Source organism: Phoenix dactylifera, chromosome 11, assembly GCF_009389715.1.
Source record: "Phoenix dactylifera cultivar Barhee BC4 chromosome 11, palm_55x_up_171113_PBpolish2nd_filt_p, whole genome shotgun sequence".
Taxonomy (NCBI): Eukaryota; Viridiplantae; Streptophyta; class Magnoliopsida; order Arecales; family Arecaceae; genus Phoenix; species Phoenix dactylifera.
Window position 1 is genome coordinate 11,064,382 of NC_052402.1, and position 12,143 is coordinate 11,076,524.

The 12,143-nt window shown below is 46.9% G+C and overlaps 1 protein-coding gene across 1 annotated transcript; it reads left to right on the plus strand.

Moving 5' to 3' along the window:
• Nucleotides 1-8,037: 8,037 nt before the first annotated feature.
• On the plus strand, nt 8,038-8,727 carry LOC120112525 (E3 ubiquitin-protein ligase ZNRF3-like). The gene has a single exon (XM_039132092.1). The coding sequence runs from the start codon at nt 8,038-8,040 to the stop codon at nt 8,725-8,727; it is 690 nt and encodes a 229-aa protein (XP_038988020.1).
• The last annotated feature ends 3,416 nt before the right edge of the window (nt 8,728-12,143 follow it).

Genomic DNA, 12,143 nt, shown 5'->3' on the forward strand with positions numbered 1-12,143 from the left:
CAGCTCGACCTTCTGTGCTCGGCCTTCTGAGCTCGGCAGCCTTCTGAGCTCGGCCTCGGCAGCCTTCTGAGCTCGGCCTCGGCAGCCTTCTGAGCTCGGCTCGGCCTATGAGCTCGGCCTTCTGTGCTCGGCAGCCTTCGGAGCTCGGCCTCGGCAGCCTTCTGAGCTCGGCCTTCTGTGCTCGGCAGCCTTCGGAGCTCGGCCTCGGCAGCCTTCTGAGCTCGGCAGCCTTCTGTGCTCGGCAGCCTTCTGAGCTCGGCTCGCTGTCGGATTTGGGTGCTTTAATTGTATTTGTGGGGTGGTCCATTTTTCCCCCCAACACTACCCCCCGACTTCCGAGTTCGAGCTGCTTTTTGGCTCGGGCGAAGGAAGTAGTCCAGTCGTCGATCATCCTGTAATATAGCCAAATATGTATAGAGATGTACGTGCCAAGTAGGATGTACCTCTAATGCAGTTGGAGTTAAGTGCTCCAGGTTGACTCAGCGGCCTTCTTTGGCTTGTGGTCGACTCAGCAGCGCCCCCACTCAGATCGGGGCGACGTTGGAGATGTAGATATCCGGAGACGACGGACCTTGTCCGTTGGCGACCGTGCGCCCCCACTCAGATCGGGGCGACGTTGGAGATGTAGATATCCGGAGACGACGGACCTTGTCCGTTGGCGACCGTGCGCCCCACTCAGATCGGGGCGACGTTGGAGATGTAGATATCCGGAGACGACAGACCTTGTCCGTTGGCGACCGTGCGCCCCCACTCAGATCGGGGCGACGTTGGAGATGTAGATATCCGGAGACGACGGACCTCGTCCGTTGGCGACCGTGCGCCCCCACTCAGATCGGGGCGACGTTGGAGATGTAGATATTCGGAGGTCAGCTTTGGCCTTCTCCGACCTGGGAATATATTGAATATTGAAATTATTTAAAGCCGAAGTAACGTCTCGTACCTTTTGTAGGCATTTTGACGATTCCCGAGCTTCGAAGTCCCTCAGGACTTAGCTCAGCACCGGCGGAGAGTCGTTGGAGACCCTTAGGAGGTAGGCGTTGAGTTTTGGGCTGCGGCACTGCCCCCCAAGGCCACAGAGTCGTTGATATGTAGTATATAGGAGCTATATTGAGCGTCTTCTTCTCCATGTTAAGCTCGGCTAGTGGAGAACTGCACGAGGGGGTGGCAGATAGGGACCGCAGCTCGGAGAGAGCCTGGTCGGCCAATAATAGCGTTGAAGGCCGAGCCGACCTGGGCTACAAAAAAGTTTAGCTTCACAGTACTTTCTCGGGGCGCGCGCACAGCCGTGATTAGCAGGCCGAGAACCCCTTTCGCAGGTATGAGACCTTCTGTGAAGCCGGCCAGAGGGTTGCTCATTTTCTCCAGTTGTTTTACAACCATTGGAAGGCATCAAGATGTCCGTAGTGCTTTTATTATCCACAAGTCCTTTTACGTCAGACTTTGCAATAACTACAGCATGGCTATGAGGGGTTTCAACACCCTTTTGGTCTTCATAAAGGGAGCTCAGGGTCCCGTTCTTCTGGCTCCCCCCTTTTAGTCACGGACGAACCGACCCAGTCGACCTCGGCGGATGAGTGCCTCGATCTCGTCACGGAGCCGGTAGCAATCTTCCGTGTCGTGGCCGTAATTTCGGTGGAAGCGGCAGTACTTCTTCGAGTGCTTCTGCAACTCTGACGGCCATGTTTTTGGGGGAGGTCGGAGGTAGCCCTGACCCTCAATCTCCATGAGGATCTCGGCTCGGGTGGATGTGAGGGGAGTGTATTCCTCAAATTTTTGGAGGGAAAACCTCTGCCGAGCTGGACTTTTGGGCCGAGGAGGATTCTTCTCGTGCCATGGGAATCTGCTGCTTAGTTGGGAGCGCTCCTTGAGGTGCTTCTTTTGTATCTTGGCAGGTCGTTTGGCTGCTTCCCGCCGAGAGGCCATGGCTTCTTCAGCCTTGGCGTACTTGCGAGCTCGGGCCAACATTTCAACAAAGTCGGCAGGGAAGCTCTTCTCAATCGAGAAGACAAATTTGTAGGACCGGGCTCCAGTCTTTAGTGCCGACATGGCGATTGACTGGTCCAGCTCCCGGACTTCCCATGTTGCGGCAGTAAATCGATCCAAGTACTCCTTGAAGGACTCTCCCTCCTCTTGTTTGATGTCAAGGAGGGAGTCCGACGTCCGCCGCTGGGGCTGGCTAGCGGCAAAATTACTGGCAAACTGCCTGCCGAGCTGCTCAAAGGAGGAGACAGTACTCGGCTTCAACCCGGTGAACCAAAGCCGGGCCGGTCCTCGGAGCGTTGCTGGAAAGGCTTTGCACATCATGGCCTCCGAGGCTCCTTGTAGGGCCATTAAGGCCCGATAACTCTCCAGGTGGTCCAGGGGATCAGCCTTGCCGTTGTAGGGCTCCACCTGGGGCATCTTGAACCGTGGTGGGACCGGTTCATCTTCGATTTCCGGGGAGAAGGGAGACTTCGTAGTGAACTCGAAGTCGTTATCACGTCCTGATTTTCTCCCGTGGAGTGCCTGGATTTGGCGCTCCAACTTCTCGACCTTCTTGTCGAGTTCATCATTCTGGGGGATCGCTGCAGCGGTCCGTTCGGGTGCAGGTTGCCCTGGAACCGACTCAGCTTCTGAAGGCTGTGGCCAGCCTCCGTGATCTCTGACTGGGTGCTCTCTCCAGAGGGAGGCCTGGGCTTGAGAGTCCTGACCTCGAAGAGGAAGCCCGCTTGTAGGGGGCTCCGGTTGAACTGGAGCCGGGGGAGGCGGTGCTGCTGGGATGCCCCTGGGTTGCAAGCTTTGGACGGCGGTAGCCAACGCCTGCACTTGCTGCACCAGGGCATCAAATTGTTCCGGTTGAACTTGAGGTGCTGGCTCAACCGGGGGTGGCGAGTTCCGAACGGAACATTCTGGGCTTGGTGGAGGACATCGAGAGGCGTTGGAAGCCCCTTTGCTTCTCAGCTTCATGGTAGCGAACTCGGGCCCTTCCTCTAGCGCCAACTGTTGCTGGAATTTGGACCCGGGGGCGGCCGTCGGCTGAGGAGGAGGAGCTCCGGCGCGAGAATGGCGGGTGGCGGTCCGTCGGCGGGCGGCGTCCTCCGGGAGACCTGCAAGAAGCCGGTGGCCGGGCTCCCCGGCGCCGGCCCTCCGATGCTTAAGTCAGAGGGGGGCTTAATTTTGGAGGAGGAGATGTAGTTCGTATGTAGCAGTCCAAGCCAGAAAATTAGAGTTAGGAGCCCTCCCCCCTCGGGAGGAAGAAGCCTCCCTTTTTATAGGGAGAGTGGCAGGGTTACCTGTGATGTGACTGGGCGAATTAATGGGTTACCGTCACGATTGGACGTAGGCGTGTGAAGTAATGAGTTGCCGTGGATGGCCCGTTCCCATCATGGGAGGAGATGGCGTGTAGCCAGAGCTTGCTTGTGGCGCGCAGTGCAGTACATTCTTGGGAATGGTGAGGCGTTGACAGTCGTAGCAGGGTATGGTTCCTGATTGATATGTCGGCAAGCAAAGCATGGTGCGGTGAGGCTGCTGTAGGGCATGGCCGTAGCATACAGACGACGAGGTCGGCCTTCTGAGGTCAGCTCGACCTTCTGTGCTCGGCCTTCTGAGCTCGGCCTCGGCAGCCTTCTGAGCTCGGCCTCGGCAGCCTTCTGAGCTCGGCTCGGCCTATGAGCTCGGCCTTCTGTGCTCGGCAGCCTTCGGAGCTCGGCCTCGGCAGCCTTCTGAGCTCGGCCTCGGCAGCCTTCTGAGCTCGGCTCGGCCTATGAGCTCGGCCTTCTGTGCTCGGCAGCCTTCGGAGCTCGGCCTCGGCAGCCTTCTGAGCTCGGCCTTCTGTGCTCGGCAGCCTTCGGAGCTCGGCCTCGGCAGCCTTCTGAGCTCGGCAGCCTTCTGTGCTCGGCAGCCTTCTGAGTTCGGCTCGCTGTCGGATTTGGGTGCTTTAATTGTATTTGTGGGGTGGTCCATTTTTCCCCCCAACAGATAGCATGTTTTATATTTAGGAGCTATACTACCAGAAAACAAGCTTATAGTGACAGAAAACTAGTGATGGTCCGTTATTAGTCACTATTTGTGACGGATTAGAGACAGACAGGAATTCGGCCACTGTGGTGTGAACTTAGTAACAGATTAGTGACAGACTGGTCACAGAATACGTGGGTTGGGTAGGCGCCAAAACTTAGTGACCACCGTAGTGACGGAGTATCTGTCATAAAACTGGTAACCGAAATTGCAACTAGACAGTGATAAATTCAGCCGTCACAAATATCGTAATCCAAGTGTTTATAAATTTTTAAAAAATTATTTTTGGCAGTGACGGATTATTGATAGAAATTTCTGTCACCAAATTTAATTTTAAATTCCAAAAATATTAAAAATATTATTTTTGAGTAATTATAAATTAAAAAAAATGTAAAAAGAGGGAAATCCAAAATGAAACTAAGTGTGCCTGCCGCCCTGCCCAAATCCCTTCGATAGCCCAAAGGAGGGAATCTCTGTCACTATACGCGTGTTTTCTGGTAGTGCTAGTCTCTTTCAAATCTTATCATGGGGTTGATTATGGCCCGGTAGCCAAGACCGAAAGAGGGCCAAAAATTACATTTGCTTTTATTGAAAATTTCATAAAAAGAGTTGTCTCTATAATATGCATCTAAAACTAGTTTTTTATACTAATATTTTGAATAGTGATTTTTTAAATCATTAAATATCTATTGATGGTTGTGGATTTCCTTCCTGGATATTTATTAAATTAGTTTTGTTATAATTTATTATGATATTTGGTACTTATCTGAACATATTTATTTATATAAATATACATATGTACTTGTTCCAACTAGAAGTGGGGAGGTAATTTGCTGGGTTATTAGCTTACTCTTCCTTTATTGTCTTTTTACCAAATGGTTAAAGGTAGCTCGAATGGGGTTGTGGGCAGAGCATTGAAGGATTAGATTTTAACTGCTTTTTTCTTATTCGACTAAATTTGTACAGAAAATATCGTGAAATTTGGAGACAATTTCTCTTTCTAATTGAATTTAATTTTATTTATGAAATCAATAATATTGGAATATTCTAGATGCTCTATATTCTACAATTGCCTGCTTTCATACGTATCTGTTTGTAAATTTTGAAATTTAGTCAAGCCTTGCATGTGCTATGGCCAAACCCTATGAGATATCCGACCGTCTGTCACATGTCCTTCTCAAGCTAATGGGTTGGGGCATGGCATGGTTCAAATTAAGAAAATTTCCATTTCCTATTAGCTTATGAATTATGTTTCTTTAGATATAGATTGCTCGAGTCCCAATTATCATATTAGTGGGTCATTGAAATTATATACAACTATTGGGTGATCTGTAAGTGAAAATAACAAAGGAAGCAAGCAAATTTCAATCAGATAGGCTGAGATTTTCCAAAAAACAAGTCAATGATTCAAATCTTAATAGATTGGAGATCTATTGGATAATTCAAAATGAATTAGTTTTGAGCATCGATAATGTATTTGAGACAATGAACTTGGGGGCATATTAGATGCCAGATTTATTAAGTTAGAGAATCTAAAAGTAGAGTCGCAAGATCCTTTGATTGAACTAACTCTTGTGACTAAGTAACATATATTAGTAGTTGATTGGATGCTAAGTTCAAAGAAGCATTTATAAAGATACTACATATATATGTATAAAGATTGTTTTGCTTGAGATTATGATGAGATACTTGGGTTAGATTGAAAATTAGTCTTACATAGGTTACCTATCAAGAGGGTTTAGCCCCTATTAGCAACCTCCAATTGGAGGATGTCTAATGAGGTAATCTTAAAAGTAAAAGAAAGAAAAGAAACTAAAAGATTACTTAAGGCAGGACTCTCCTAATATATAGAATGGTTGTCCAATACAATCTCTATGGTGAAGAAAAATGGGAAGCTCAAGGTTTGTATAGATTTCAGAAACATGAATACAACCATTCAAGGGATAAATATCTAGTGCTAATAGCAGAGCTCCATAAGAAGACATCCATAAGCGAGCAATTAAATGTCCTAGTGCCATTAGGACTTATGAATGTGTTGTAAATTGTAATGCCATTTAATCTGAAAAATGTTGGCGCCGCTTATCAAAGGGCAATGAATATAATTTTCTAACATGATTAGTTGATTCATGAAAATTTATATCGATGACACGATGGGCAAATTAGGAACTAAAAATGATTACTTAGTCAACATGGAAGTGTCTTTTTAGAGAATCAAACATCATCAGTAAAAATGAATCCCTTAAAAATGCACATTCGATGTTTCGATCAGAAATTCCTAGGATTTTTAGTGCAAAGGGACATTGAGATCGGCAAGAGTAAGACTGGGGCCATTGTGACTGCAATACCTTCTACAAACAAAGAAGAGTCCTAAAAATTTCTTAGCCAAGCTCATTTCTCAAAGAGATTTATGTCTAATGTAGCTGGGAAAATGTAACAATTCTTTTGTTTACTCGAATTGAAGGAGAGTGATTAGTTTATTTGGGGAGAAGAACAACAAAAAGCATCCAACCTTATAAAGGTTTGCTTAACTAATCCACCTGCTCTAATTCTACCAAAACAAGATAAGCCACTCAAGATATAAGTTTTTACTACCGAGGGTCCGATTGGAAGTCCTAGCACAAGATAATGATGAAAGGAAAAGAACAAGTGGTCTATTATCTAATTAAAAATTTGATTACTGCTGAATCCAAATGTGCTGTGGCTGATTGAATACTGTTGAATGTTGAATGGCTTATAGGAAGAATTACAGAATGTGTGATGGTCAGTGATTGTTGCTACTTGAGCATCTGAATGGAATTGTTAGAAGTAACAATGTCTGATGATGTCATATTCACAACTTACACTTGACAAAGCCAACTAAAATTTTAACAGCACAAACAGAAAATCCCCATGTAAAATGTCCAGCTCTACAAGAACATGCTTGCTGCCCGTTACAAATGCATGTACATGAACACACAGAAGCCACTCAAGATTTAAGTTTCTACTATCAAAGCTTTGATTGGAAGTCCTGGCACAAGATAATGATAGAAGGAAAAGAACGAGTGGTTTATTATCTAATTAAAATTTTGAATACTAGGATCCAAGAGGCTGCAGACTGGGTGGCCTTGTATGTGGCCAATCACTCCAGAAGTGCCTTGTAGGTTGGGGTAAGGGAGCTGCCTAAAGCACTCCGAGATGTGTTGTTTTTCGATCTGTTTAGATGTGTTCGTACAATTTGTATGGACCATCCTGCTTTAGCAAAAAAAAAAAAATAAATAAAAAAGAATACTGCTGATTCCAAAAACACTATGATTGAATGAATACTATTGAATGTTGATATTAACATCAATATTTTCAGTAAATAATTTACTGGCTTATAGGAAGAATTACAGAAAGTGTGATGGTCAGTGCAACGGTTTTCACTCCGAGAGAGATCTCTCAAATTCAATGTGCAACGATTTTCCACTTGCTAATTTCCTTTTTGTATAAAAAAATAGCTTTTATTGTGCTTGTTCTTTATTTAGCTTGCTTGATTCGAGTTAGACGAGGCATGGGTTTGCTATTTCCTACCCCAATTAGACTCGGATCATATCTAAAGTCCAAACTCCAGGTTAGTTGGTTTCTTGTACTTCCTCCCTGATTTACTTTTATCCCAGCTAGCATTGCAACCGTCCGATGAGAATTTGGATAAAGTAAGCCGAGTGGAGTGTGGAGTCCTACTCCGAGTACGGTTAGGATTATTAGAACGAACTCTTTCTGAGACCGAGACTGGACCGTCCGATCAGCCTCGGTCCAATCAGAACCATTCATTTACCTTCCGGAGAACTTGCGGCTTGCCGTTGAGGATAGAAATCCACGGTACGCTTGAAGAGCCGCGTCCCATTCGGATTAGGATTCGGTAAAATAGAAGCCGCAGCGCCTCTATTTATAATCCAGGGGAAACTCCTCTTCCCTCCCACGGAAAGCTTGGTTACTCGACTGCATCACCGGAAGAGACGAGGAGGAGGAGGAGTGAGAGAGAAAAGCAATAGCGATCGACTCTCCCAAACGACGATCTTGGCCATGGCGTTATATTTCGGCGACACTACTACGTACGTCAGTGCTTTGCTCAAGGGGAGAAATTTGGGAGCGTCAGCAAGGCCACTGGCCCCTGTGGAAGTCCACCTTCACGTCTACGAGTACATCGATGGAGGTCAAAGGTTGGCCTGCCGGCCCGAGTTCACTGATTTTTCCATGTATCTCGGCCACTTGGTGGATCTACGAGATCTTCGTCACATGATTCCTGAAATCCTTTTCCATACTTTCTACAACGATCTGGACACTCGGCGGTTCTGGGAGGAGAAGCTCATCGACTACGCTGCCGACGTAGGCCTAATCGCTTTCAATGCTGGCGTCCAAGAGCTGGAGCTAACCGTTGAGATACATATCCGCAACCTGGCTCGGCGGCTGCTCGAGGTGGAGCAGGAGATGGTTGAGCTGGCGATAAATGCTTCTGATGAAGAAATTGGACGTGGGGACTTTGGTGGCACGCCGGCGTCGGAGGCATCGATCAGGGAGCTGGAGGTGGTGAAGTACGATGGTGTTGGAGGTGAGTTTGAAGACAACGGGTGCTCGATTTGCTTGGAGGAGTTTGAGCTGGAGATGGAAGTGACGCGAATGCCTTGCAAGCATGTCTTCCATGGTGGCTGCCTCACCCAGTGGCTCGAGAAAAGTCATCTTTGCCCTCTCTGCCGTCAGGAGATACCCATCTAGTGCGAGCGTAGTTGGAAGGAGCTGATCTAAATTCTTTGTCGTCTATTGTTTTATTCGAAGGATTGGAGGTTTTGTGTGCTAGATATGGCTGGGCTTGGATTTCGATTACACGGTAGCTTTAATGTCTAGGTTGATAAGGATAAAATATGACTCTGTTATCAAATTTTTGGTTATTTTGATTGAATGGTTTCCACGTTTAATAGATATCAGAAGATTTATCCATTCTTTTTCAATGGTTGTCTCTCATACGCATATCTCCCTGCAGATGGCAAACTGGGACTTAGAACATATATTTTGCTACTACAGGAAGGAATCTCTTGCTTTCTTGCTTTTGAATCAGCGACAGTTTCATTTATAAAATGAAGCTGAAGGTTGTATGCAGCTTTTTTTTGTTTATTTTCTCCAGCAGTTCTTGATGTTGCAGAATCTATACATCTTTGTTGCTTGTGGGTAAGTGGACTTCCAATATGTCATAACTCTTTTTTAGTATATATTGGTGGATTATAAGGTTGCGTCAAAGTTCTTTATCTTTAGTGCACTTTGCTTTATTAATTACATTTTGTGGAAGAGGAAAGATACTATAAATTCAGTAAAGAAGCCTTTTTTTAATAGAAAAATTAGCATTCGGTAGGGAACAATATTTACAAAAGCAACAACATTCAAGTGCAACTTGATCATGTACTTTTACACACATAACATGTCTACTGAAGATTGTAGAACAACTTAACCACCAACACATTCCGAAGATTCGGAGGCTTCAAAGTCACCAAAATCCTCAATAACTTCCCCTGTCCTTCCTACATTGCTTGAAGCTGAACCCTCAATAAGCTCTGGCAATTGCATCTCTCGTAATGGAGCCTTCCTCTTGCTCCTCCGCTCACGCCATCTCTTCATGATTTTAGGCACATCATCAAAGAGCTCCCCATCCTTTTTGTAGGTATCCATCATATCCTAACCAGCAATACCAGAGAATCAGAAGCATAATGTGCATGTAAAGTGAAGTCCACACATAGAACGACCACTTCCAATTGTAAACCAATGCTTTCCCCCATGGGAGCTGAGAGTTCATGAAGATCTCTGCTCCAAATATTAGTGGGTCATTGAAATTATATACAACTGTTGGGTGATCTGTGAGTGAAAGTAATAAAGGAAGCAAGCAAACTTCAATCGGATAGGCTGAGATATTCCAAAAAACAAGTTCTTAATAGATTGGAGATCTATAAGACAGAAAAATAGATAATTCAAAATGAAATAGTTTTGAGCATTAATTATGTATTTGAGACTGAGGATTTTGAGACAATGTAACTTGGGGGCATATTAGATGCCAGACTTATTAAGTCAGAGAATCTAAAAGTAGAGTCGCAAGATCCTTTGATTGAACTAACTCTTGTGACTAAGTAACATATATTAGTAGTTGATTGGATGCTAAGTTCAAAGAAACATTTATAAAGATACTACATATATATGTATAAAGATTGTTTTGCTTGTGATCATGATGAGATACTTGGGTTAGATTGAAAATTAGTCGAACATAGGTTACCTATCAAGAGGGTTTGGCCCCTATTATCAACCTCCAATTGAAGGATGTCTAATGAGGCAATCTTAAAAGTAAAAGAAAGAAAAGAGACTAAAAGATTACTTAAGGTTGGACTCTCCCAAAATATAGAATGGTTGTCCAATACAATCCCTATGGTGAAGAAAAATGGGAAGCTCAAGGTTTGTATAGATTTCAGAAGCATGAATACAACCATTCAAGGGATAAATATCCAGTTTTAATAGCAGAGCTCCTAATCGACCGGGTTGCTAGGCATGAAATCCTTCTCTTTTTTTTTGATTAAAGTGTTAGGGAGACCCAACCTAGCTATTTATGCGAGGCATGAAATCTTAATTTTCATAGATAGTCATTCCTATTATAATCAAATTTACATATCCTAAGAAGGCATCCATAAGCGAGAAATTAAATGTCCTAGTGCCATTAGGACTTACAAATGTATTGTAATGCCATTCAATCTAAAAAATGTTGGTGCCACTTATCAAAGGGCAATGAATATAATTTTCTATAGCATGATTAGTTGATTCATGAAAATTTATATTGATGACGCAATGGGCAAATTAGAAACTAAAGATGATTACTTGGTCAACCTGGAAGTGGCTTTTTAGAGAACCAAACATCATTAGTGTTACGGGGGAACTTAGCCACCATGCCCCACGTGACCGGCACGCGCGCCCAGGAAGACTACGGCAGCCCCTTGATCCAGCAATCCGACCCCGAGTCGGACATCTTCGTCTCCGCAGCCCGACCCCGAGTCGGCTGCCCCTTGATCCAGCAATCCGACCCCGAGTCGGACATCTTCGGCTCCGCAGCCCGACCCCGAGTCGGACATCTTCGGCTCCGCAGCCCGACCCCGAGTCGGCAGCCCCTTGATCCAGCGATCCGACCCCGAGTCGGATATCTTCGTCTCCGCAGCCCGACCCCGAGTCGGCTGCCCCTTGATCCAGCAATCCGACCCCGAGTCGGACATCTCTCGATAACGACAGGCTATTCCCCAGAGGCACGCCGCAGCCTCCTGCTCCACTACTCCCTGCAACGGTTGTATCTGGCGCTGCTCCACGATCCCCTGTAACAGCCGTACAAGGCGGAGCTCCACTACGCCCTGTCATGACCGTACCCAGCGCTGCCCCACGACGCCCTGTAACGGCCGTGTCAGTGGCAGCTCCATCGTGCCCCACGATGGCGAACCCCCCTGAAAGACCCCTGTTACGGGGGAACTTAGCCACCATGCCCCACGTGACCGGCACGCGCGCCCAGGAAGACTACGGCAGCCCCTAGATCCAGCGATCCGACCCCGAGTCGGATATCTTCGTCTCCGCAGCCCGACCCCGAGTCGGCTGCCCCTTGATCCAGCAATCCGACCCCGAGTCGGACATCTTCGTCTCCGCAGCCCGACCCCGAGTCGGATATCTTCGGCTCCGCAGCCCGACCCCGAGTCGGCTGCCCCTTGATCCAGCAATCCGACCCCGAGTCGGACATCTCTCGATAACGACAGGCTATTCCCCAGAGGCACGCCGCAGCCTCCTGCTCCACTACTCCCTGCAACGGTTGTATCTGGCGCTGCTCCACGATCCCCTGTAACAGCCGTACAAGGCGGAGCTCCATTACGCCCTGTCATGGCCGTACCCAGCGCTGCCCCACGACGCCCTGTAACGGCCGTGTCAGTGGCAGCTCCATCGTGCCCCACGATGATGAACCCCCCTGAAAGACCCCCCAGCCTGGTATATATGCGGCTGGGGGAGGAGGGGGGGTAAGCAAGAACTTCCAGAGCATTCTCCTACTTGCTACTATTATCTCTCCTTATCCTCCAATCTCCTCTGACTTGATCGTCGGAGGGCCCCTACTACCCCAGTGGTGGTGCGAG

What these genes read in the sequence shown, in the direction of transcription:
- LOC120112525 (XM_039132092.1), top strand. Translation starts at nt 8,038, where the DNA reads ATGGCGTTATATTTCGGCGACACTACTACGTACGTCAGTGCTTTGCTC.